This window comes from Tamandua tetradactyla, chromosome 21 (assembly GCF_023851605.1).
Source record: "Tamandua tetradactyla isolate mTamTet1 chromosome 21, mTamTet1.pri, whole genome shotgun sequence".
Lineage (NCBI taxonomy): Eukaryota > Metazoa > Chordata > Mammalia > Pilosa > Myrmecophagidae > Tamandua > Tamandua tetradactyla.
In genome coordinates, this window is record NC_135347.1 from 60,410,051 (window position 1) to 60,437,205 (window position 27,155).

At 40.4% G+C, this 27,155-nt stretch overlaps 1 protein-coding gene and 1 pseudogene across 6 annotated transcripts in view; both read left to right on the plus strand.

Moving 5' to 3' along the window:
• Positions 1–27,155, plus strand: part of MRPS27 (mitochondrial ribosomal protein S27) — a 121,890-nt gene that overhangs the window by 14,976 nt on the left and 79,759 nt on the right. For 4 of the 6 annotated variants that reach the window (XM_077139502.1, XM_077139506.1, XM_077139505.1 and 1 more), the window contains 2 exons: positions 13,311–13,381; positions 22,807–22,865. In XM_077139502.1, the coding sequence (XP_076995617.1) occupies positions 13,311–13,381; positions 22,807–22,865 (130 nt within the window). Of the gene's footprint in view, positions 1–5,858; positions 5,965–13,310; positions 13,382–22,806; positions 22,866–27,155 lie in introns of those variants that run through there. The other 2 variants (XM_077139503.1, XM_077139504.1) reach the window with 2 other exon arrangements.
• LOC143665730 (eukaryotic translation initiation factor 1b pseudogene) lies at positions 536–5,695 on the plus strand (annotated as a pseudogene).

Sequence of the window (27,155 nt, forward strand, 5' to 3'; positions counted from 1 at the left end):
GAGGCCCTCTTACTCGCCACCCTACTCTCCTCTTCACAGGTAACCGCCGTCCAGACTTCTAACATCATAATTGCTTTTTTAATTGTTTTATAGTGGAAACTTTAAAATATATATGGAAGTAGAGAGAATGGCACAAAGAAACCTCTTTGCCCATTGACAACAATTAATCAGCTCATAGTCAATCTTTTCTCATTTCTACCTCTACCATTTCCCTATCCCCATCCGTTAGATTACTTTGAATCAAATCCCAGAGAGCATCACTTTACCCATAAATAATATTTCAATACGTCTCTAAAAGATAAGAATTTTTTTTACTATTAGCACACCTAGAATATGAATAGTCCCCAAATATCTAGTTAAATTCAAATATCCCACATTGTCTCATACATTAAAAAAATTTTTTTTGATATTTAGTAATTTATTTTGCCACTGTTTTATAGCCAAATTAAACTTTATTTCCAAGGTCTTTTTCTCAGAAATATGTTAATTATCGGAGGGAAATTCATTTTAATATTCAATACTAATTTGTTTTTACTTAAAGATAACCTATAAACTTCTTTTAACTGAATCTTTATATTATTATTATTGTGAAAAATAACATTTACAAAAAAAGCAGTAAATTTCAAAGTGCACCGCAACAATCAGTTATAGAAGAGATTTCAGAGTTTGGTATGGGTTACAGTTCCACAATTTTAGGTTTTTCCTTCTAGCTGCTCTAAGATACTGGCGATGAAAAGAAATATCAGTATAATGATTCAGCAGTCATACTCATTTGTTAAATCCTATCTTCTCCATTATAACTCTTACTTTCTCCTTTGATCTTGCTCCCAATCTTTAGGGGTATTTGGGCTGTGTCCACTCTGACTTCTTCATGTTGGAAAGGGCTTTTGATAATATGGGATGGGGATGGAACTAGTTGATGTTCTGGAGAGGCTGGGTAAGTTTCTGGAAAGTAACTATAGTACATAGAACCTTTGTAGAATCTCAGGTAAGGCCCTAGGTATTCTTCAGAGTTGGCAGGAATGGGTTTGGTTGGGGGTTGCCAAACCTTGGTAAATAGCAATATCTAGCTGAAGCTTGCATAAAAGTTGTCTCTAGAGTAGCCTATTGACTCTATTTGAACTCTCTCAGCCACTGATAAATTATTCGTTATACTTCTTTTCTCCTTTTGGTCAGGATGGCATTGTTGATCCCATGATACCAGGGCCAGGCTCATCCCTGAAAGTCATGTCCCACGTTGCCAGGGAGACTTTTGCCCCTGGATGTCATGTCCCATGTATGGAGAAGGGTAATGATTTTCCTTGCAGAGTTGGGCTTACAGAGAGGCCACATCTGAGCAACAAAAGAGGTCCCCTGGAAGTAACTCTTTGGTAGGCCTACCTTCTCTACTCCATTACTAAGCTTCACAAGAGGAAGCCTCCAGATCAAGGGCTTGGCCTGTTGACTTGGGAGTCCCTAATGTTTGAGACAGTGTCAGGGGTAATTATCTCCTCGACATACTCTGGATGTACGCAGGCCTTACACTAATCTCTACGGGATTATAAGCCCTCATCCTCATTCTGGGTTCCATGTGTTTAGAGTGTTTAAATGATCTATCCAGACAGGCTGAGTAGATACATGCTACAGAAAATTTAGGTTTTGGAGAAGCCGCAGCGCCGCCTCTTCTCTGGCTTCCCAGCAACAGTCACCGCCGCCTCTTCCTCCGCCGTAGCCACTTCCGTCGAATCCCAACCCCAGAGCAAAGCAATTCTTTCTTTATTTCTGTTTTCTCGTCACGGCAGGCTTCTGACACGGTGATCTGGGTGGGCCCCGCAGTAATTTTATCCTCTCACCAGCCTCACACTAGTGTCGCATGTCCACTGTCCAGAACCTCCAATCTTTCCACCCCTTTGCTGATGCAACTAAGGATGACGACTCACTCCCAGCAGGGACTGAGGATTACATTCATGTAAGAATCCAGCAACGGAACGGCAGAAAAACAGTGACTACTGTTCAGGGCATTGCAGATGATTATGACAAAAAGAAACTTGTGAAAGCTTTCAAAAAGAAATTTGCTTGTAATGGTACAAAAAGAAATTTGCTTGTAATGGTACTGTGATTGAACATCCTGAATATGGAGAGGTTATTCAGCTTCAAGGTGACCAAAGGGAAAACATTTGCCAGTTTCTCTTGGAGGTTGGCATTGTCAAGGAGGAGCAGCTTAAGGTTCTTGGATTCTAGAATGAACCTAAATACATGGAGAATTTCTTGAATAATTTTGTTCTCTAGATCCAGTTTGGCTACGTTGTGAAATGATTCTCTGCAGTAAACGGACTTTTCATTTATTTAATCATTCAAAGTTCCATTTATATCTGCATGATTACAGAAAGCATGGGGTATGTAGACTAGTAACACATAAGAAAATTGCAGTGAGATGGTAATGGAACCCCATTTTCATCTTAACATGTTTCTAATGGAAAATATTTTGTTTTGAGTGTTCATTGTTCAGTTTATTATTTTTCACTTGATTAAATGTTTTTTTGTTATATTAAAAAAAAAAAGAAAATTTAGGTTTTGGACAAAATAAACCTCTCTTCCTTCGGACTCATAAAGTAGATAAAGTTTTAAAGTACAGACAATGTCGTTCTTACCCCCATAATCTGAATTATCTTAGTCCTGGCCCATTTGGCTTTGTTCTTATTGAAGCCTGGTCTCTTTTTCAATGTCTTTAACAGTTGTTGTATGTGGCAATGCTGCCCTTCAGACCTATAGAACTCCTATTCTTAGTACACAGGTGCCCAGAGTTCCAGGGCGATACCAGGTTATACATATATAGCCCAGCCTCTCAAAGTCTAGAAATAACAGTTACAGCTCCTGACTAGTTATGACTTCTGTAAAAGCTTACAATCTAGGCTCTGAATTTCTTGTATGAAAATAAAGACCATACAAAATTTGCTCGTTTGTTTCTGACCTATTTTGCATCACATAATGTCACAAAGGTTCATTCCCAACGCTGCATGCCTCATGACTGTTCCTTTCTGTAGCAGCACAATATAGATGTTTTTTAAATGGGTCATTTGAAACAAGATCCAGTAAGGTCCATGCAATGCAATTAGTTACTATGTCCTCTCTCCTTTTCAAATCTTTTATTATAGAAATCTATTCAAAAATATAAGGAATGGTATAATGAATACCCAGGTACTGTCATTTAGTTATCAGTTATTAGTTCTCTACCAGTCTTTACCAGTTGTTTCATCAGTCCCCTACCCCCTCACCAGATTTAACAATTCTCAGTTATTAGATCATTTTATCTATATTTTGATATGTACCTCTAAAAGATAAGGATCTTTTAAAAACATGAGTATAATACCATTCTAATATCTAAAAATTAACAAATCTTTAACATTAAACATCCACTCACTTTTCTGATGACTTTATAAAATTTTACAGGTTATTTTTGATTTACAATTTGTTGAAAGGGATCCGATAAAGTCCAGGCATTACAATCTGTTGAGATGGCTCATATTTCTTAATCTACAGGTCTCTCTCACTTTCTCCTTTTTCTTGCAGTTTATTTAAATAAACCATGTATTTTGTCCTGTAGGGTTTCCCACCTGCTGGATTTTCTGATTTCATCCTTATGATGTTGTTTAACATGTTCTACCTTCCATGTGTCATTTTCAACTGGCAGTTAAATAAAGAGGTTTGTTTTTGCTTGTTTGTTTTGGGCATGAATTATTCACAGGAGGTGTTGTTTATTTTGGCCAGTAGGAAGCATATAATATGTGTTGGCTCCTCTGTCATGTTTGTTTTGGGCATGAATTATTATTCACAGGAGGTGTTGTTTACTTTGGCCAGTAGGAAGCATATAATATGTGTTGGTTCCTCTGTCATGTTAAAGACCGCTGATGATCATTGCTTAGATCCATTATTTCATTGGGGGCTGCAAAATGGTGCTGTTTTAATTCTATCATTTCTTCTTCACTTACTACCTGAAAGATTTCTGTCATGGTTAGGCTCCTGTGTCAGCTTGGCCAGGTGGTGGTGCTCAGTGGTCTGGTTGGGCAAGTGCTGGCCTGTCTGTTGCTATGAGGACATTTCATAGAATTAAATCATGATCACGTCAGCTGCATCCACAGCTGAATACATTTGTAATCAGCCAATGGGCGTGTCTCTGCAATGAGTGATGCTCAGTCTAAGCGCTGGAAGCCTTTTAAGGAAGATTCAGAAGAGACAATCCTTCCTTCTTCATCCAGTGAGCCTCTCCTGTGGAGTTCGTCCAGACCCTCCATTGGAGTCGCAGCTTCACGGTCTGCCGTGCGGATTTTGGACCCTACGTCCACGTGGTTGCACAGCCAGCCTCTCCTGAGAGTTCGTTGAGGAGCTTCATTGGAGTTGCCAGCTTGTGGCCTGCCCTTCAGACCTGGACTCTACATCCCCACGATCATGGGAGACACTCTTATAAATTTTACATCTGCAGATATTGCCTGCTGATTTGGTTTCTGTAGAGAACCCTTGCTAAAACAATTTCTGTGAGAAATTTTCTCTTCAACCAACAATTAAGGTATGCCAAGGTGCAGTCATGCTCCAAAAGTGATCAGTGAAGTTTTGTTTTTTTAGGTATCATTATGAACTCATGGATTTATGTATTTAAGCCATTTTAATCCACTGCGGTTGATATTTTGATATTTTGTTTTGATAAGGCATCGGTCTAGGAGTTCTTAGTCTTTCCAACTTCAGTGAGAAGATTTTAGTCTTTGTTTATATACTGGCCTTCTCTTTGACCAAAATAAACATTATATTAAAGCATTGTCTCTGAAATTCCTCAACTAAAAGTGCAGATTATTTCAGGGAGGTATGGAATCAACTTTAGAATTACTGAATAGTGATTTGGGCTCAGGAGAAAGGCATGTTAGGTGGAGGCTCAGAGCCCTGTGCTCCATGAGAGGAAAAGATGTGACCTTTGCCTTAAGCGTGCTGAGTCACCAGAGCATGAAGCCTACAAAGTGGTACCTTTTGGCTTGGGTTACTGGGGTGTGTGTGTGTGTGTGTGTGTGTGTGTGTTTTAAGAACACCCTTTAGGACTCCAAAGAGAGCATTATGCTATTAACCCACTTGAATTCAGGTAGAAACTGAGCACTGTGGCCATCCCATACCGATACTTCTCCCGTTAGCCGAGGTTTGCTCTCGCTGTGTCATTTCAGCTGTGGAGGCCTTTGGCTTGTGGCAGTAATTTTTCAAGTCCTTTGTTAAGGCCTGATGGAGATTTTTGAAGTCTACTTTCCTAACTTCTGACAGTTTGATATTTCATCTCTGTGACATCTGTTCATTTACTAGCAGTTTCAGTTTGCTAAAGCTGCCCGAATGCAATATGCCAGAAACAGAATGGCTTTTAAAAAGGGAATTTATTAAATTGCGAATTTTTAGTTCTAAGGCTGTAAACATATCCAAATTGAGGACCAGCAAGAGATTATCTTCTTTCAAGAAAGGCTATGCCGTCCGGAACTGTCAGCTGGGACGGCAGTGGCTGGTGTCTGCTAGGTCTCTGGCTTCTGGACCCCTCTCTCAGCTGGGAGGGCACATGACCATGTCTGCTAGCTTTCTCTCCTCATTTCATAAGGCTGCCCTGGGGGCGTTTTCCTTCTGCATCTCCAGAGATCTCTCTCTGGCTGTGTGGGCTTTGTCGGTACTATTGGCACTGCCAGTGCTGAAGCTTTTTCCAAAATGGTTCCCTCTTCAAGGGCTCCAGTAAACAACCCCACCTGGAATGGAGGGGGACACAGCTCCATGGAAACCATCTAATCAAAAGTCATGACCCACAATTGGGTGGGTCGCATCTCCATGGAAACAGTAAAAAAGATTCCACCCAGCAGTATTGAATGAGGATTAGAGGACATGGCTTTTCTGGGTACCCAGCAGTTTCAGAACGGCAGGCTGTCTTTCATGGGAACCACATGCTGGCTGCTCTGGAGATGGGTCTGATCTGTACATGGCATCATAAGTCTCATTTTCCTTGTATAAATGTATACAAAGTTTCCTTTCACATTTTTCCTTTATTGGGTCTTTTTTTTTTTTGCATGGGCAGGCTCCAGGTATCAAACCCGGGTCTCCAGGTCTCTGGCATGGCAGACGAGAACTCTGCCACTGAACCGTCACGCCGCCCTGGGTCCATTTGTTTTAAAGCCTCTGGTGACAGACAAATGGAAAGAAATCTAAAAAATCTATATCCAAATTGGTTTCTTAATAGTTTTCGCTACTTCTTTCTGTTACTTCTCTGCATATGTCACCTGCCAATATTTTTCTTTTAAAATGTGGAAAACAGGGGCGGGCCGCGGTGGCTCAGCGGGCAAAGTGCTTGCCTGCTATGCCGGAGGACCTCGGTTCGATTCCCGGCCCCAGCCCATGTAACAAAAACGGAGAAACAGAATACAATAAAACAAGAAAATGTTTAAAAATGTTTCCCTTTCTTCCTTCCTTCCTTCCTTCTATCCTTCCTTCCTTCTCTCTGTCTTTAAAAAAAAAAAAAAAAAAAAAAAAAAATGTGGAAAACAAAGTTTCAACCTGTTTTCCAAAATCCCTTCCTCTAGGAAGTGCAATAATAACTTGATTCTTGTCCTTTGTTACGTAACTTAGATGAAGTATAAGGTACGCAGATAGCCTTAAGCCCAGAACGAGGAGCTTAGTGTTGACTGAATGAGTGCAATGATGTACAGTTACCTGGAAATTATGAAAAACTGAAGTCATCTAATAGTGTCTCACCTAAGGCTCTCAGGATTCGATAGTGGATCTGTTTTTCCTTTAGTGACCTCCTCATCACAATTTTGACCTAGAGATTCATCTCTTATAAGAGGTTTCTTTTCTAGTATCTCTCTACTAGAGGTTTTTGCGACACTTAAGGAGATATCCATTTTCTGTCAGAGAATTTTATGTACTTTGAATCTGTGTTACTTGGTAGAGGTTATCTTCCCAGAAAAATGAATTGTTGATCATAATGTAATGACCCACCTGATCTGTGAAAATAATGCTTTTTGCCTTTAAGTCTATTGTGTCTTGAGTGATACAGCTGCGGTGGCTACTGTTTGCCTAGTATATTTTTTCCATTCATTTATTTTCAATTATTTTGTGTCCCTATGTTCTATACAGCTATATTTTGTATTTTAAAAACCAGTCTAATTGACACTCTTTAACTAGAAAGTTGAGTCTTTATTTACATGTTATTTTGTGATTACTGATACATTTGGATTGATTCCTATCCTATCACTTTATGATTTCTCCCATCTCTCCTGTTTTTTCGTTTCCTTCTTACTTTCTTTGAATTGATGAAGGGTTTGTTTTGTCCTTGTTTTTTGTTTTATATTTTCTGGAAATTTTATACTCAGCTTCCACTCTTTTAGAGGTGATTGCCCTGTAACTTTTAACATGCTTATTTAACTTAAATTTTAATGTTAACCACATTCTACTATCCTTTGGAACACTTGAAGTCTCCACACACATACACACACACACACACACACACACACACACACACACACACACACCACATATACTGTTATCCAACTTTAAAGTTTTATCCTATTAAAAAACACACATACACACACACACACACCCCACATATACTGTTATCCAACTTTAAAGTTTTATCCTTTTAAAAAAACCCAGACACACAAGTGAGATGTTTAAATAGTCAGTTTCCCCTGATTTGCCCACATTTCCACCAATTTATGTACTCATCAATTCTCTCTTAACATCTCAAGTCTTATTTTAGGGTCATTTTTCTTCCTCCTAAAATCCATCCTTTAGAAATACCCTTTAGTGAGTGTTTGTTGCTGATAAATTCTCTCATTTTTTGTTTGTCTAAAATACTTTCTTTATTCTTGAATGATAGTTTTGCAAGGCATCTGATTCTAGGTTAATAATATTTATTCTCAACACTTTGAATATATTATTCTACTGCCTTATGGTTTCCATTGCTCCTATTGAGAAAACACCTGTTGGTATAATTGTTTTTCCTTTGTAAGTAATCTATTTTTTTCTTCTAACTACTTTTAAGAGCTTCTCAATCTTCATGCATTACAATGGTGTAAGTTTAATTTTACTTATTTGATTTGAATGCATATGTTTCTTGAATTTGAGAAACCATATCTTTTATGAATTCTAAAAAATTCTTAGCCATTATTTAATCATGTATTACCTTTCCCCATTCTCTTTATTAACTTCTTTTGAAAATTTAATTAGGTGTATTTTAAACCATCACATTCTGTCTTCTGTATCTCTCAACTCCTCTTTCACACGTCCCATCTCTGTTTACCTTTCCTGCATTCTGGGTAATTTCTTCTAGATCTACCTTTCAATTCACTAATTTTGCTTCACTTTTGTCTAACTACTCTTTAACTTCATTAAGTTTCTTTTTTTACAGCTTTGTTAAGGTATTCTTTTTATACAATACACCGTTCTTATTTAAAGTTGACAGTTTGAGTGGATTTGACAAATGTATGTATGTCCATGAATTCCTTATAGTCAGTATAATGGACTTCTCTGTAAGACCCTCAAGTTTCTCCTACTCCTTTGTAATCCTGCCCTCCTGTCTTTCCCCACTCTGCACCCCGAGTCCCCAGGCAACTATTGACATGGTTCCTCTTACTCCAGAGTAGTTTGCATTTTCTAGAATTTTATATAAATGGAATCATATAATATGTAAACTTTTCATTTGCCTTCTTTTTGCTCTGTGTTTACTTTTCCTAGAGTCCTGATGGCACTGTCAATTCAAGATCACTTTAAACAGAGTTCTCAGTTTGGTATATTTTGGTCTACATAAGAAGTATAAATTAGGGCCCCGAAGAAGCATGAGGGCTGACTTTGTAGTTAAGAATCCTCAGGGAACGACTGTCTTTGCTATTTGCCTTTGCTGAGTACATTTTCTTCTAATTCATCTTTTTACTGTAGGTGCAGCCCTGGGTGGCCCTGGCTTTATCTAAGGACCTCTGAACTGGTTTTCATCTTACAAATACCTGGGGGCTTCATCTTCTGTCCCCCTGCAAGCCATTAAAATAAAAACTGTATGTGTCTGGGAAACCACAGATGGTCTCAGGGTGGCTGCTACCCTCTGTGCTCCCTTAAACATTCAATTTACACTCCATCTTGCCTTTGGCCTCTGACTTTTACTTCTACTTTCTGAAGCTCAGTCGGATTCAGGATCGCCTTCTGTGTGAGGCCCCGGAATCGGGTGGGTTAGAGCCCCAGAGGTTCTGTGCACCGGTACTTGGAATGGTGCAGGGTCTTCAGGAGGTTCCGTTCTGCCCTTAGATTGCCAGTGGGACACTGTCTTCAAGCAGGAAGGGCATGTATATACTCGCATACGCTTTCCTTTCTGGACATGCTTCCATGCTGTCTGTACAGCTGTAAGTTTTATTAAATGACATTCAAATTTCAAATCGATTTTCCCATTTAGTCTTTGCTGTCCTCACCCCACCCTGTCAGCTGTGATGTATAGCCCTGAGAAGCTGAGTAACAGGCTAGGAAACAGCTTCTTTGGCACATCCCTTTGAATGAAACCTGAGTGTCTGGTGGCCCCTCATGTAACAGGAAGTGTGATTTTTGACCACTGAAGCCCAGAGTCCAGAAACCTGGGGTGCTGCCTCCCTGCAGGCTGCACTGCCCCAGCTTTCCTGGGATCCCTGCTCTGTGCAGTTTTCTGCCTCATTTATCATGCCAGTGCTGTAATAGGAGGTGATTGGTAACATACTATATTGAGCAGTAAACCGTTCCTTGACTTGCAGTATGCTGTTCATCAGATGCTGGCTCTGCAGCTGCTGCCTTTTGAGTCTCCAGCCAGTCTCACTTGACTGAAGATGCTTTGGGGTGAAGGATGGAAATGAACCCTTGTGTTCTCACACTATTGAGGTGACCCTTGACGCAAACCCAGTGTCTCCTTATACATTGGGCACCATGTGGAACCTACGAGAAGACAGGCTGTGTGTCACCCAGTGAGGCCAGAAGGTTTTTATCCTGCTTTTGTTCATTGAAGTGTAGATTTTAAGTGAATGAGGTGATTCTTTATATTGCCTCTCATCTCAAAGCAGAAGTCTGTTATGAAGTGACAGATAAAGATTTGGTATCACCGAAGAGCTGTTTAACACCTGTTCTGTGAGCAAGTAGACTTCGGAATAGACTTTAGGGTTTGCTTTTTTTTTGGTTGGTTGGTTGGTTTGTTAATAACCTGACAGTCCTTTTGTTCTATAAGAAAAGCTAGTTACTTTACATCACATCAGGTTTTAGAAGTTTTTCAAAGTTGCTGTCTCCCCAATAGCTATTGTTATTAAGAGCATTGCCCCAGGGAAAGGAGAGAAGGAAAAATGATTAAAAATTTTTTTAAAAACTTTTGTCTTATGACAATGCTAAATGCACACTAATAGGTCTTTAACAAATACTTGTTATTTGATTACCTCTAAGTGTCTCTTTCTTGCTTGATTTTTTTTCACTAGGGATTAAAAAAATAACATGAAAATCTAATCAGTTCTTTTACCTCCTTTCCTCTCTTCCTTCCTTACTTTTATACATTTCTTTATATATTTAGTGAGTACCTTTTACGGGACTGAGGCTATGTTAGTGAAATAAGTCCTTGCCTTCATGGATTTTACTTGTAATTTCAGAAAGAAGACCCCACAAACCAGAGTTTGTAGGACCTTGTGGCTGGTTGACACAAAAGAATGACAGGATTTAATTGCCTTTTTAAAGGATTGGATCGCTCAGACTTTCTGGGTAGAAATTAGATTGTAAGGGTTGGAGCAGTAGCTGAAGCAAGGTAATTAGGAGGTAAGAGATACTGGTGGCTTAGCAGTAGAGGAGATGTGTGGTAGTTAGATTCAGTTGTCAACTTGGCCAGGTGAAGGTGCCTAGATCTATTGTGTGGACATGAACCAATGGTATGTGGACTTCATCTGTTGCTGATTACATCTGCAGTTGGCTAGGAGGTGTGCCTGCTACAATGAATGATGTCTGATTTAATTGGCTGGTGCTTAAATGAGAGAGCTTAATGTAGCACAGCCCAAGCAGCTCAGCATTCCTCATCTCAGCACTCACGGCTCAGCCCAGGCCTTTGGAGATGCAGAAGGAAATCACCCAGGGGGTGTCCGCGACTTCTCGCTCAGCGTCAAGCCCCCGGCCGGCGGGTGAGACAATGAGGAGAGACAGAGAGACGCAGACAAATCCGCGCTGGTGAGAAACACAGATCCAAGACACGTAGCAGTTGTAAGCACAGACCTTTACTGGAGTTAAGCTTGCATTCTCTGTTACAGGTTCCGCGCGGGCGAAATATCCCGCGGGGGAACAACCTCTATGCGGCCGTCAGGCACGGCTCCCTGTGGGTCGTCTCCACCCACCCCGTCCGGGTAACCTCTTATATACTGTGCCCAAACCCAATAGGTTAGTGCCACGTATACAGAGGTGATTGGAAGATAGGGTTGGTGGGCGTGTGCGTCATTTGCGGAAGCAGGATGTGAGCGCCATCTTAGCTCACTCGATGGGCGGGGGGAACTCTAGAGCAGGCTGCAGCGTGTCCACTAGGCCAAACCCGGAAAGCGGCTCTCTACAAGGGGGAAGTCTGGAGAGAAGACCAGCAGAGATCACTCTGTGCCTTCCCACGCTAGAAAGAACCTCAGTTGAAAGTTAGCTGCCTTTCCTCTGAAGAACTAATGAAATAAATCCCCTTTTATTAAAAGCCAAACTGTCTCTGGTGGGTTGCATTCTGGCAGCTAGCAAACTAGAACAAGGTGAAAAATATATATTTATATTTCAAATGTAGGACATGCAGGACCTGCTGACAGATGGGTATAGAGTGTCAATAAGAACGGTATCAAGAGGACACCTAGGTTTTTGGCCTGAGGAAGCTAACTAAGGTAGTGACCATCTACTGATGGGGAAGGCCAGGGAAAAGCATGTTTGGGGTAGAAGTTTGAGTAATCTAGAAGACAGGTAATGTTTAGATACCTATTGCACACTCAAATGACGTGATCACCTGTGCAGTTGGAAACGCAAGTCTGGAGTTAAAGGTAGAAATCAGTAGACATATTTCTGGGGGTGATCGTCTGCAGATGGAGGTGACTGAAATCATGAGAGAGGATGAGATCCCACGAGGGACTGAGTGTGGATGGCGACAAGAAGACTCTGCCGCTGAGGCTTAGGACACCCCAGTATTTAGGAGTCAGGAGGAAGAAGAGATCCTGCAAAGGGGTCTAAGAAAGAGGGATGGAGAAATAGGGGAAAAGTTCATGAAAGATGGCATGATGAACTGTACTAAATGCGAGTGAGAGGTAAGATAAGGTGAGCACTGAGAATTAACCATTGGATTGGACCTTGCAGAGGTGGTCATTAGTGGTTGTGGATTGAAGGAACCCAAATCTGATTTGAATGAGTCCGACAGAGAATGGGAGCTCAGGAGGTAGTAGCAGTAGCAACGGGGTGACTCTTTGGAGCATCTTTTGCTCTTTAAAGGGAGAGAGAAACGGGGATGGTGCAGCTGGAAGAGGCTATGAGTGCGGGAGAGGTTTCTTCTTTGTTTAATGCAGTTCGATGCTTTGAACAGGAAAGAAGGCAGAATGTGTGGACACAGATGCAAGTAGCCTGGCAGGAGGGTGCCAGGAGGATGAAAGTCTCTTTTGATGGCTTCTGTTTTTTCAGAGATGAGCTGAAAATGAGAATGAAAGGGCAAGGGAAAAAAGGATGTTGGAAGTTTGAGAAGCAGTGAGAACACATGAAATATTCATTTTGGAGAGAGTATTACCTAGACTTTCAAACCTTTTTAGACATTAAGAGAAAAGTGTTTGGTAATCTCAGGAACACCACGTTTTCTGATGGATGTTTTGCTAAAAAGAATAAAAGTGGTAATAGTTCAGGCTGAAGGATAGCCAGGGTGCCTCCAAACGTCATTCAATAGATTTTAATTAATTTTTTCTTTTTTTTAGAGCTAGCAATTTACCCAATTCATACTGCAAAAAAAATCTCCTTTTGGCTGTCCATCATCTAATTCCTCTCCCCATGGTCTTGAGTACTTAGGTCTCCTTCCAGAGATCCTAATCCATTTCTTAAATACTAAAATATGCTAAGATTTTAAAAATAATCTTTATTCCAATTAAATAAATCATTTAGAAATGTTACTAGTATTCTTTCTTTTTAATTTTTATAAAAATAATTTCTCAAAAAAGAGCAAGAGTAAGCATTTGTTTTAATAATGACTTCATAATGTTGGCAGCCATTTGGCATGAATTGTATCTGTTAGCGTTTTCTTGAGAATTATGTATATTTAACAGTTTTTTTTTCCTTCTTTGTTTTCACAGCTGATCTAGCATCTTTAATGGATAAAACATATGAGAGAAAGTTGCCAGTTAGTTCTTTGACAATATCACGGGTAAGAAAATTTAAATATATACTTTTTTAAAAGTAGAAGGAAGAAAATAAGAAAAGCTGTTTATGTGGATGAAACAGTGTAAATTAAAGACTATCAGTCATTTCCAGAGTATGGTATGTTTTTGCAGTTACTAATAAATATTTCATAATGAAGAGGAAATTTTTTTGGCTGAAATAAAATGTTATAAATTTATCAGATGATGCCAATAATCACTATTGTATCTAATTTGTCTTAATTTTTTTGCAGGGTATGATATTCTGCTATATCATGCTATAGTCTTTTTAGAAGAGGTGATGCTGCCTTCAAAGTAATAATATTTACTTATTAATACTGGAAATGGTTTTGGTTGTTATGAAAGAATGCATATTAATGTTAGTGTTTAATTACTGCAGAGTGATAGAGAAGAGAATAATATTATGCTAGGAATCAAGAATAGTTATTGATAGTAAACATTACTGAGCAGCTTTGTCAGCTATCGCACTAACGTCTTAATACATGTTATCTCTGTTAATTCTCACAACAGCCATATGAGATAAGCATTATCATCGCCATTCCATAGATGAGGCTTGGAATGGTTGGATAATTTGTCCAAGCTCACATGGCTCACAACCTAGAAAAGTCAGAATTCAAACCTAGATCTCTGCATCATCAGAGTTCTTTTTCTTGTCTTCCTCAAATATATCTGGTCTTGTCTTTATCATGAGTTCACTTTGTGACATTTGGCGATGGGGCGTCTCTCAGTTCCCTCCTTTCCAGTATAAGGGTGATGATGTCTTCGTAGGGACAACGTGATGCTAAAATGGGGTCCTAGTTGGGAAAGCTCTTGGTGGGAATGACTGGCACTGTGAGCTTCAAAGTATTGTTCTATCTAGAGAAGAAAAGAAATAGATATCTTCCTTTTTAGTCTTGGCCCCTCTTTCTGCCATTTACTTTCTGTTAGTAGGTCAACAATTTAATTTGGTCATAAATTAAATTTTATAGACTCATAATTCTTAAATTGGAGGGGAGCCAACATTGGTCCATTGCTTACATGAATGAAACCCCTGTAAGCCATGATATCTGAGGTGTTTTTAGGTAGCGCTTCAAAACATAAAGAGGTTTTGTGTACATTTTCTCACTGGAGTCTCATACTCGTCAGAGCAGGTGCCTTTAACCTACTAGATGGGGAAACTAAGTCCTAGAGGCCATCGGAGCAAGCAGTCTTAGGTCCTATGTTTGAACCATAATCTACTCCTTCATGGGCAAGGGAACATATTCTAAGTCAAATCCCTAAGCCCTAGCCATTTTTAGAAACCCTTCCATTTTAACTCTCTTCTCCCTTTCCATGAGATTTTTTTTTTTGCATGGGCAGGCACTGGGGAATCGAACCTAGTCTCTGGCGTGACAGATGAGAACTCTGCCTTCTGAGCCACCGTGGCCCGCCCTCCATGAGATTTTAATCATACTCTAATAGTTTTTGTAGCATGCCATCATCTCCTACTCCATCTTTTTTGGATCTGAGTCTCTACTTCAGAATATAATCCATCCTTAGAATAGTACTTTCTGGTTGTTTATTTGCTTTATGTTTAAGGAACATACTTACAGTTTTCCTGACTTGAAGGAGGGAGGTTTGTGGGGCGAGGACTCACAGGCTGACTTCGATCAGCAGAACTTTGAACCAGAGCAGGAAGGATGACGACAAGACCAAATTCTCTCAAGGTAGATTTCTGTCTCCTGGGCCATTCTTTAATCATGAGAGCCTTCATCCTTTCAGCCATGTGTTCCCATGCATTTGGAACTCATAACATAGAGAAGATAGCAGTGTTTAGAGATAGAGGGAAGTGTCAGTGACTAATTATAAATATAATAGGAAGAGCTTTTCTCTTGCTCTGAACAAGGGTCGTGTTTAGATTTCAATCAGTTATTCTGATCAAGGTTGTTTTCACATAGAAAAACCATTGAATATCCCTTGTTTGTTTTTTTAGCCTTCAAAATAATTCATTTATTTTAGTATGTGCTAATTTTCATTTTAAATTCAATGGTAAGGAGATAACGTACTTTTCTTGCAAGAAACACATAAATTTTCTGACAGAAAAGCTATTTTTAATGAGAAGTATCCACACAGGTACAGTCCAACTATATTATACAATCAGTGATTCACAGTATCATCTCATAGTGGTGTATTCTTCACCTTGATCATTTTAGAACGTTTGTATCACTCCAGAAAAAGAAATAAAAAAACTCAATATATCCCGTACTCCTTACTCCTCCCTCTCATTGACCCACAGTATTTCAATCTACCCAATTTTTACTCTTTACCTCCCCCTATTATTTATTTATATACTTTTTTTTTTTACTTATCTGTCCATACCCTGAATCGGGTGTGGACAGAAAGAGCATCGGACTCAAGGTTTTCACTGTCATACTGTAAAAGCTATTTAGTTATATAGTCATCTTCACGAAGCAAGGCTAGTACAACACAGCTCAGCACTTTCGAGTACTTCCGTCCAGCCGCTCCAATAGACCATAAACTGAAACAGGGTATCATATAATGCATGAGAATAACCTCCAGGATAACCTCTCGCCTGTGTTTGAAATCTCTCAGCCACTGAAACTTTGTTTTGTCTCATTTCTCTCTTCCCCTTTTTGGTTAAGAAGGCTTTCTCATTCAGATGATGTTGGGTCCCAGCTCATCCCTGGGAATCAGTTCCCATGTTGCCAGAGAGATTTTTTTGTTCCTGGGAGTCATGTCCCATGTAATGGGGAGAGCAGTGAGTTTACCTGCTGAGTTGGCTTAGAAAGACAGGCCACATCTGATCAACAAAAGAGGTTCTCTGAAGGTGACTCTTCGGCAAAATTATCAGTAGGCATAGCCTCTCCTTTGCAGTAATAAGCTTCATAGGGACGAGCCCCAAGTTTAAAGGCTCAGCCTATTGAATTGGTTGTCCTCACTGCTGGCAGGAATATCAGAATTCCCCAAATAGGGAAGTTTAATATGTCCTTCTTTATCCCCAGTCACTCAAGGGGACTTTGCACATACTTTTTTATTTTCTGCCCAAATTACTCTGGGATTTATCAGGACATCAAACTAACATGTAGAAACCAACAAGATCTCACGCCCTATTCAAGATTCCATGTAATTATAATATTAAATAAATTGGCCATACAAGTTAAATTAGATAGTGTGCTACCCAAAATATAAATTTTGCACCAAATACTTAATCTCTCCCTTTGATCTTACATAGAGGTTGAAGTTTGAAAATTTGAGCCATATCACTTTACCCAACATTTTGATTTACCTTAGTCCTATCTAGATCAGCTTCATTCATATTTCTAGAATGAAGTCTGATCACTTTTTCAGCTTTTTTAATAGTTGCTGAATGGGGTACTACGGACTCTCATAGCTTTAGTGCTCTACCTCTGGGTCTCAGGTGTCACAAAAATGCCTGAAGTTTCAGAGAACTATCAGGTTATATACAAATAGCTCAGTATCTCAGAATTTAGAAATATTATTTACAACTCTTAAATATATGTGACTGGTGTAAGAGCTTACAGTCTAGGAACCTTTACAGTAGGCCCCAACCTGATAACCCATGATCTCAACTTCAATTCTCTGAGTTTGTATATTATATTTAATCCATATAGGTGAGACATGATAATACTTGTCTTTTTGTTTCTGACATTTTATTCTACATACAGTCCTTAAGATTCATTCACGTAGTTGCATGCCTCACAACTTCATTCCTTCTTGCAGCCTCTTAGTAGTCCATCGTGCGTATACACCACAGTTCCCCCTTCTATTCTTCAGTCGTTGTACCCTTACGCCACTCTCCATCATGTGAATCATGGACACTGCTGCCTTAAATACCAGTGTGCAAATGTCCGTTTGTGTCCCCACACTCATTTCCTCCAGGTATATACTGAGCAGCAGGGTTTCAGGACCCTATGGCAGCCCCACCCCTCGCCTCCTGTGGAACCACCACCCTGCCCTCCAAGGGGAAGCCCAAGGGCAGAATGCAACTCCGAGCTGCCCTACCAACAATGAATAGGTCGAGTCTCCCTCCACATTTTTTCTAGCACTTGTTTCTCTCTGTTCATTTTTAATTAGTTTTATTCACACATCATACAATCCAGCCTAAGTGTAAAGACATGCCTTCACCACCATATTCTATCTGAAGACATTTCCTTTTCTTCCACAAAGAATCCATGCCCCTCCCTTATGCCCCCGCCTTGTTGACATTCACTTTTGGCATAATGCTTTTGTTACATTCAGTGGAAGCATATTACAATGTTACTGTCAACTATAGACCCTACCTTGCATTGATTGTACCTTTTCCTGTATACCATTTATTTTTAGCCACTTGCAGTATTGACAATCATTTGTTCTCCCTTGTGCAAAAGCATTTTTACATTTGTACATTGAATCGCCAGCTGTTAGAGTTCTCTAGAGGAACAGAACCAACAGGAGAGATCTGTAAATGTGAGATTTATAAAGGTGTCTCACACAACTGTGGGAATGCAGGAGACCGAGATCCACAGGGCAGGCTGTGAAGCTGGCGGCTCTGATGGAGGGTCTGAATGAACTGCTCTGGACAAGCAGTGATGGAGTCTCTCTTATCCCTTTAAAGCCCTCAGCTGATTGGATTGTCTCCTTGTGGGAGACACACCTTGGTTCATCAGCCACAGATGATTTCATACACCAGCCTTCCAGTTCATCAACCAGCCACGAAATAGCCTTGCAGCATTTGTCAGGCCAGTGCTTGCCTGACCAGACAACTGGGCCTCAGCAGTTGGCCGAGGTAACACTAGAACCCAACCATCACAGTCTACCCCTTCTCAACTTGCCAGTTATATGCATCACCTAGAAACATTTAAGCATTGTGTTCCCAAACAGAACACAATAACAGACATATGTTTCGCCTAACAATATTCAGCTGTCCTGCATACGACCGAAAAAGCACTACATCTCTCCAGAGTAGGGTGCAAGTCCTTAGGCAACATTCACCCTTAATCTTCATATCCTATGACTTAAATGCTACAGCATGAACAATACAACTATGTCATATGATAAGAGGAAAACATGAGATTTGCTTATGTACAAATACGAACATTCATAACAAAACAGGGAGGAAATATTCATACAATCACAGTCTTCGTTTCTGTAAGTGATCATGTGGTCGAAGTTCAATTCCATGTTCCCTTTATCCTCAGCAAGTACTTCAACTGGCTGTGGTTCTTTGCCAGGTGGGGTAACCCAGACCTTCATTTCTGAAGTTTCTGGGCCATTGGTAGTCCTGTCTGCATTGGGTTGTTGCAGTTTTCCATTGATTTTAATCACGGCATGGTAGTACTAAGAGACACTGTTCTAATTTGCTAAAACTGCCAGAATGCAACATCAGAGATAGATTGGCTTTTAATAAAGGGGGATTTATTTAGTTAAAAACTTATAGTTCTTCAGTATAAAGGCAGCTAACTTTCATCTGGGGTTCTCTCTTGCATGGGAAGGCACAGGGCAATCTCTGCTGGCCTTCTCTCCAGGCTTCTGGGTTCCAGCAGCTTTCACCTGGATTTTAGGTGCTTCCTTTCTGTGGCTCCAAAGGTCTGGGCTGAGCTATGAGTGCTGAGATGATGTATGCTGAGCTGCTTGGGCTGTGTTGTGTTGAGCTTTCTCTTTTAAGCATCCAGCCATTTAAGCTAGACATCACTCGTTGCAGGAGGCATAACCCCAGCCGACCCTGGATGCAATCAGTGATAGATAAGCCTCACATGCCAATGGCTCATGTCCACAGCAACAGAACTAGGCACCTTCGCCTGGCCAAGCTGACATCTAAAGCTGACTACCACAGAGACACCCTAGGGGATCTCCTGGATTTCCGGAAAACTCTTTTTTTTTTAACCTCCATTGTGTAGTTGCAGCCCTATATTCCTTTGATAGAATCAGTTGCCCCAAACAGAACCGTAATCCCCTTTCTTGCCTGTTGTACCTGTGGCATGAGAAGCCTAAAGTGGCCAGGTGGCAATCTTAACTTCAGGTTCAATGGAATACTTGTTGTGTCTCCTGGTAGGAGCACTCATCCTTCGGAACTAAGACCTGTAGACCAGCAGAGCTTAAGGTTTCAGAGACAGGAAACAAAAATTTTCCTAGTGGATCAGTAGGGGTGATAGTGAGTAGTGTCACACCCGTTTCCACCCCTTGATTCCTGGACCATGCATCCTGGCTGTGTGAGAAACAGCACAGTAGAGTGGATGCTGATTCAGAGCATGCACAGCCTCCTGGAGAATGTTGTCCCAGCCCTGCAAGGTATTGCTACCCAGTTGGCACCATAGTTGGGTCTTCAAAAAGCCATTTCACTGTTCTATCAAACCAGCTGCATATGGATGATGGGGAACATGGTAAGACCAGAAAATTCCATGAGCCTGTGTCCATTTTTGCACTTCATTTGCTGTGAAGTGGGTTCCTTGATCAGAAGCAATGTTGTGTGGAATACCATGACTATGGATAAGGCATTCTGTAAGTCCACGGATGGTAGTTTTTGTGGAAACATTGCATGCAAGAAATGGAAACCCATATCCTGAGTATGTGTCAGTTTCAGTTAGAACAAATCACTGCCCCTTCCATGATGGAAGTGTTCCAATGTAATCAACCTGCCACCAGGTAACAGACTGATCACCTCAGGGAATGGTGCAATATCGGGGACTAAGTGTGGGTCTCTGCTGCTGGCAGATTGGGCACTCAGCAGTGGCCGTAGCCTGGTTGGCTTTGGTGAATGGAAGTCCATGTGGCTGAGCCCATGCATAACCTCCATCCCTACCACTTTGTTCATGAGCCCGTTGGCCAATGGCAGGAGTGGCTGAGGAAAGAGGATGACTTGTGCCCATAGGATGGGTCATTTTATCCACTTAATTATTAAAACCTTTCTCTGCTGAAGTCACCCTCTGGTGAGCATTCACACAAGACACAAATAACTTCATGTTTTTTGTCTACTCAGAAATGTCTATCCATGTACCTCTTCCCCAGACCTCTTTGTTGCCATTTTTCCAGCCATGCTCCTTTCAAGTCCCTGACATCCAGCTAAACCATCAGCAACAGCCCATGAGTCAGTACACAAACACACCTCTGCCCAGTTCTCCTTCCAAGCAAAATCAACAACCAGGTGCACTGCTCAAATCTGTGACCACAGGAAATAAGATTTTCTTTCAGGGCATACATGGAGAATTTTAAATCGTTCATATGGTACTTAAGGTGCAAATTTGAATCCTTCACCTCATCCCTTTCCCTCATCACTGTATCCAGCATATCTAACAACAACCAGCCAACATCATTGTACCTCTTAATTTCACAAAACCCCACAAAGGTGTCAAAAACATTATCAGCCATAGCCTTGCCTCGTGAAAGCATACAATTACCGAATCAAATGGTGATATTTTGATTATCTCTTTTGCTGACTCACCTTGGACTGTCAGTATCATCTTGGTTATTGGAAAAAGAGTCATTAGTGCCTCCGAGTCTACTCAGAGTAAAAAACCAATTATAAAAACGCATCTTTAAGATTCTGTTTCTTAAGAATCACTCTCTCTAGAGAAACAGAACCAACAGGAGAGATCTGTAAATGTGAGACTTATAAAGATGTCTCATACAACTGTGGGAATGCAAGAGTCCAAAATCCACAGGGCAGGCTATGAAGCTGGTGACTCTGATGAATGGTCTGGATAAATTCCAGAGGAAAGGCTCACTGGCTGAAAAAGCAGTGAAAGAGTCTCCTCACCCCTAAAAGCTTTCAGCTGATTGGATTATCTCATTGTGGGAGGCACGCTTTGGTTGGTCACAGATGTAATCAACCACAGATGCGATCAACTGACTGATGATTTCATACACCAGCCTTCCCTTTTATCAACCAACCACAAAATATCCTTGCAGCAGTCCTCAAGCCAGTGCTTGCCTGACCAGACAACTGGGCCTCATCACTTGGCCAAGTTGATGTCAGAACTCAACCATCACACCATCCTTATCCACTCTAGGCATTCTTAAGTTATACTGTCCCGGTCTTTGTCCTCTGTCCTTCTGTGCCCCCAGCCCTGCTCCCTCAGCCACACTCATACTCAGCTTCATTCAGTGACCTTATGTAATTGTGTATCATCCCATAGTATTGTGCTATCCATTTCTGGATCTTTACAATCAGTCCTGTTGCACAACCTGTATTCCTTTTGCACCAAATGCCCAATTTTGACCCTTTCCATCTTCTGATAACCTGTGTTCTTAACTTTAACTCTCAAAATTCACTCGTTAATATTAGTTCGTATTAGTGAACCATACGGTATTTGTTTTTTTGTTTCTGGCTAATCTCACTCAGCCTAATGTCCTCAAGGCTCATCCACATTGTTACATGCTTGATGACTTTATTCTGTCTTATAACTGCACAGTATTATATCGTGTATATATCTCCCAGCTTGTTCAGCCACTCATCTGTTGATAGACATTTGGGCTGTTTCCATCTCTTGGCAATCAAATATAATGCTGCTGTAAACATTGGTGTGCAAATGTCCATTTGAATTATTGCCTTCAGATTGTCTGAATATATACTTAGCAATGGTATTGCCGGGTCATGAAGCAATTTTTTACTTAACTTCCTGAGGAACCGCCAAACTGCTCTCCACAGCGGTTGAATCATTTTACATTCTCACCAGTAGTGGATAAGTGTGCCTCATTCTCCACATCCTCTCTAGCACTTGTTGTTTTCTGATTTTTAGATAATGGCCATTCTAGTGGGTGTTAGATAATATCTCATTGTGGTTTTGATTTGCATTTCCCTAATTGCCGGGTGCCTTTTGCCACTTGAATTTCCTCTTCTGAAAAATGTTCATGTCTTTTGCCCATGTTTTTAATTGGGTTGTTGAGTACAGGAAATCTCTATATATTCAGAATACTAAACTCTTATTGATATTCTGGTTTCCAAATGTTGTCAGAATTTGTTTATTAATTCTGCATTTGCAGTTTGGTTGAGGTAAGCCCTTGCTACTAGTTAAGTCTGTTTCCCCTCGGAACCAGCCTGCTGTGCCTGTGGGGGACACATACCAGCTTGGGGGACACTCAGTTCTGGGTGGGGTCTCAACCGTTCCTCTGGTCCAGCGTGTGCCGTGTATCTGCTCACTGATGTTCCCCCAGCAGTTGTTCTGTCCTCTTCCCGGCTATTTACTAGCTGCTCTGGAGGAAGAACTAAATCCCACACCTCACTATGCCGCCATCCTGCCCTGCCTCTGAATAGCCTTTGTTTTGATCAACTTAAAGTGATTTGAAAGATGGAATCACAGCACATGAACATTGTTCCACTAAGCATGATTATTGGTTTGTATGAAATGGATGTTTTGTCTATGTAAGGCCAATGGTGAATTAGGCCCAATATGTGGCATAATTTATACTCATCCATGGGTTTCTTTTTTTCCCTTAGTTTGTGGACAACATTTCATCTCGAGAAGAGGTAGACTATGCAGAATATTACCTTTACAAGTAAGTTTTCCATTTCATTTAGCTAGATACTCATATAGTATGAGTCTTTACAAACAGTTGTCTTCATCTTGCTGATTAAAATATTGAAGGCTAAATATGAGAAGCTGCTATGGTCCCATGCCTGCTTTTTCGTTTTTTCTTTCAAGATCGCTGACTTGAGAATCAAGAGACCTGTGCTTCCCAGGGCTTGTCTCTGTTAACTGAAACTAAAAACCCAGATGCAGAAATAAGTAATTAAGATGAAATAGTCAAGTAAAAACTAATCATAATTTTGTTGGAATTGTATGCAGTATTCTAATTAATATGTTAACCGTGCTCTCTTATCATAATAGCAGCTTCACTACATCCCTGGTAGTAGAACAGAGGTATTTAATATTTTATATTTCACTTCATAACAAAGACTAAATAAAAGGCTAAATGGCAAAGCAAAGACAGTTTAAGTTGGTATTTATCACGAATGGAAAATAGAAGGTCTTTTCCCTAAATGTAGAAACCAATAAGAAACTTCAGAAATGCCAAAACCATTTGAAAAGTACCAAAAGCACAGGAAGAACCAAGCACGTTTTTATAAATTCAGGAAATATTTGAACTGACGTGATTCCTAGAAATCTTTCTACAGATAGGGAAAATGAGACTAAATGGAATGAATTTGCTAAAGTCACACAACTAAGGTATTGAGCACTGTACAATATAAAGCACATTTTATATTAAAAGGGGGTGAAATAAGTAGCACTAACTGCAATTACCTAACAAAAATCCTTACAGTTGATTTTTATTGTTGTTGATATAAGTATAATAAGCTGAACAATTCTAAATAATTATAAATATAAACACTATATAATAGATAGACTTTTGGACTGGAAATAAGAATAGTAAAATTTCTGACTTGGTTTTATCGCTGTTTGAAGACACGTCTTAGACATGTAACATAATGAAGTTTTAGTTTCCTTGTTGCTAAAGCAAATACCATGCAATGAATTGGCTTAAACGGTGGGAATTTAATCGGCTCACAGTTTTAAGGCTAAAAGACGTCCAAATCAGGGTAGCATCAAGGCGATGCTCTTCCCTGAAGACTGGTCTTCTCGGGCTGGCTGCTGGGGACCCTTGGCCTTGGCTTGGCTGTCACGTGCACATGGTGACCTCTCCCGGCCGTCCCTTCTCCTCTGTGCTCCCCTGACTTTCGTCTTGTGGCTCTCCCCTGTGGCTTTTTTTCCCTCTCTGGGACCTTACTAATAAGGCCTTCGGAAATACGATTAAGACGCGTCCTAAGCCACACTTTATCGGAAGTAACCTCATCCAAAGGCCTTATTTATAAGGGTTCACACCCACAGGAACAGGTTTTTCTGGGGTACAGAGCTGAAAACCATCACAGTGTGCCCACCCTCTGGATATCAAGAAGTCATGCTCTTTGTACACTCAAGATGTGGTCATTCCCTCATCGCATTCCAGAAGCCTTGAGAACATTTCTAAGCAATGCTGAGTACAAAGTCTCAACAAAATCAGCTGGGTATGGTCTGTCCTGGAGCACAGCTCTCCTCTGTCTGTGGACCTGTCCATGCTCGGACTTTCTACACAGAGCATCCCAGCTTTGACAGCTCTACGATTGATTTTCCACCTGTCAGGTATCTGTCAGAATTATACTTTCACAATTAACTTTATGGATGCCTATTTTAAAAATCTGAGTTTAGATTCTCCCATCTTCTAGTTCCCAAAATAGACTAAGATTGGAATTTAAAATATTTCCAGGAAACTTTGCCTCGGAATCTCCCATTTGGTCTCCCTTTGTTTTGACTGAGAGAATTTTCAGTTATTTCCAAGCAGGTGCATTTTTAAAGCTTACAGTATATTATTAAAACATACATTCAATTTTCTTTTATTTGATTTTGCTAAATAGTAAGAGGCTTCTTCCCTTTTTCTTGTTTTTTTAATTAGGTATACTCTACCACCTTTTTGATGTTTTCTGTTTAAATATAAATTGCAAGTACTCTAGATTCTGTGCTTTAAAAGCATTTAATTGGGAGGTATAATATCTTGAGTTCAATTTCTAGGTCCTGAAATCATAATTGTAGCAAGTGCCTCTTAAGCTTTAAGATAAAGATAAATGTATCCCTCTGTGAGAGTGAGGGCTGCTTTCCTTACTCTACAGTGGGAAAGTACTCTACAGTGGGAAATAACTCTGGTAGTTATTTTTGTCTAAGGTATATTTGGCCTCTGGCCAGTTCTCATTCTTTCACTTTGTTCATGGCAAAAAGTCAGACAATAGTCACAATTCTCATGGCTCACACTGCCTACTGTGGCTATTCGTCCAATAAATTTATTGAAGAAACAGGTCCCAAATTCACAAGTAGCATATAAAGATGAGTCCACATTTAACAAATATTTACTGCACATCTAGTATTTGCCAAGCCACGTCCAAGGTGCTGGTGATAGAGTGGTGCATGTTAGACACTGTCTGTATCCTTACTGGCTGATAAATTTAAATCACACCTTCAAGACCTTTCGTGATCAATTTTTAATATTATGACCAATGTTGTGTGGCCTGGAATCTTACTGAAAGTTTCATAAAATCTCTATTTCCTGTTTCCACATAGGTCAATAGCGGTGCATGCCCATCATATACCTGACCACTGTTTAGTTTGACATTCTGTCTTTGGCTTTAGTCAGAACTAACGTTCTAGGCTGCGATTCATCACTCTTAGCTCTGTTCTTTCTCCTCTCTTCTATTACTAAATGATTTAGCTCTCTTTTTCTAGGCTTTTTTGTTTTTTTAAAAAGAAATGTTTTTTGGGCGGGCCATGGTCGCTCAGCAGACAAGAATGCTCACCTGCCATGCCAGAGGACCCGGGTTCGATTCCTGGTGCCTGCCCATGTAAAAAAAAAAAGAAATGTTTTTATAAGTTCATGAAGTTAGTGTGTATGTGTGTGAGACTGAGTAGAACTCAGCAGCTCTGCAAGGCTGTGTGTAAGTGTAAGATGTGGGTGAGGAAGGTGAGCTGGGTTCACTGACTAGCTGAGTGTCTCATTTCTACTTTGCAGCCTCAAAATATATAACACTTAGACCTCAGCAAAATTTGAAGTTACAAGTTATGAGCTCTTTCAGTTTACTTTAATTCATTAAAATTAGAAAAGTTAATCCTGAAGATACCAAGGGCTGGCTGCTCTGTGGAATTCCACCAGTTAAGTCTATCATGCAGTGGTTGTGAGGCTTCACGTCCTGAGATGGGATGACTTTAAATGCCTTGGGTGAACTTATAATCACAGGTCTAGAGCGAGGAAATGCAGAAGTACCTTGTTAATCCTAGAAACTGAGAGCTGCTGCTGCTTTTCTCATTAGAGAAGTTGTGGGTTTACAGAAAAATCATGCATATGATACAGAGTTCCTGTGTACCACCATATTACTAACACCTGCATTGGTGTGTTACATTGGTGAGGACAATCGATGACAGCACATTTTTATAATTGTACCATATGCAACCTAAAATTTCCCTTTTAACCATATTCAAATATAATTCAGTGCTGTTAATTATATACACAAGAAACTGATAGCTTCTTGGTGACCAGGCTTTAGGATTTCTCATTCTTCAGTTAGTACCACCTTTAAGGGAAGACCCTCAGCAAATTCTTGGCTGCCTATCATCACATAGTTGTGTATTCATCACCATGATCATTTTTTAGAACATTTGCCTCACTCCAGAAAAAGAAATAAAAAGAAAAAACTCATGCATACTATACTCCTTACCCCTCCGTTTCATTGTTCACTAGTATTTCAGTCTACTCAATTTATTTTAACATTGGTCCCCGCTATTACTTATTTATCTTTAATCCATATTTTTACTCATTTGCCAATATCGTAGATAAAAGGAACATCAGACATAATCACAGAGTCACATTGCAAAAGCGATATCATTATACATTCATCTTCAAGAAACAAGGCTATGGAACACAGCTCTACAATTTCAGGCACTTCCCTCTAGCCTCTCTAATACACCTTATACTAAAAAGAGGTTATCTATATGATACATAAGAATAACCTACAGGACTTCCAGGAGATGGCCACGGGAGTGCACAGCCCCATGACCGGCGACTCACCCCCCACCCCACGCACCTGAACCCCATCAGCTGCTCCCATTCCTTGCACTCCAGGTGCTCCCACCCCACCAGCCCCCAGTGCACATACCTGCCCCCCACCCCTACCCCAAATACAGCCCAACCCACCTCTCCTGCACCCCTCCCGAGCACTTCTGCCCTCTCCCTGTTCCCTGCAGGCTGTTGCCAGCACATAAAGACTGT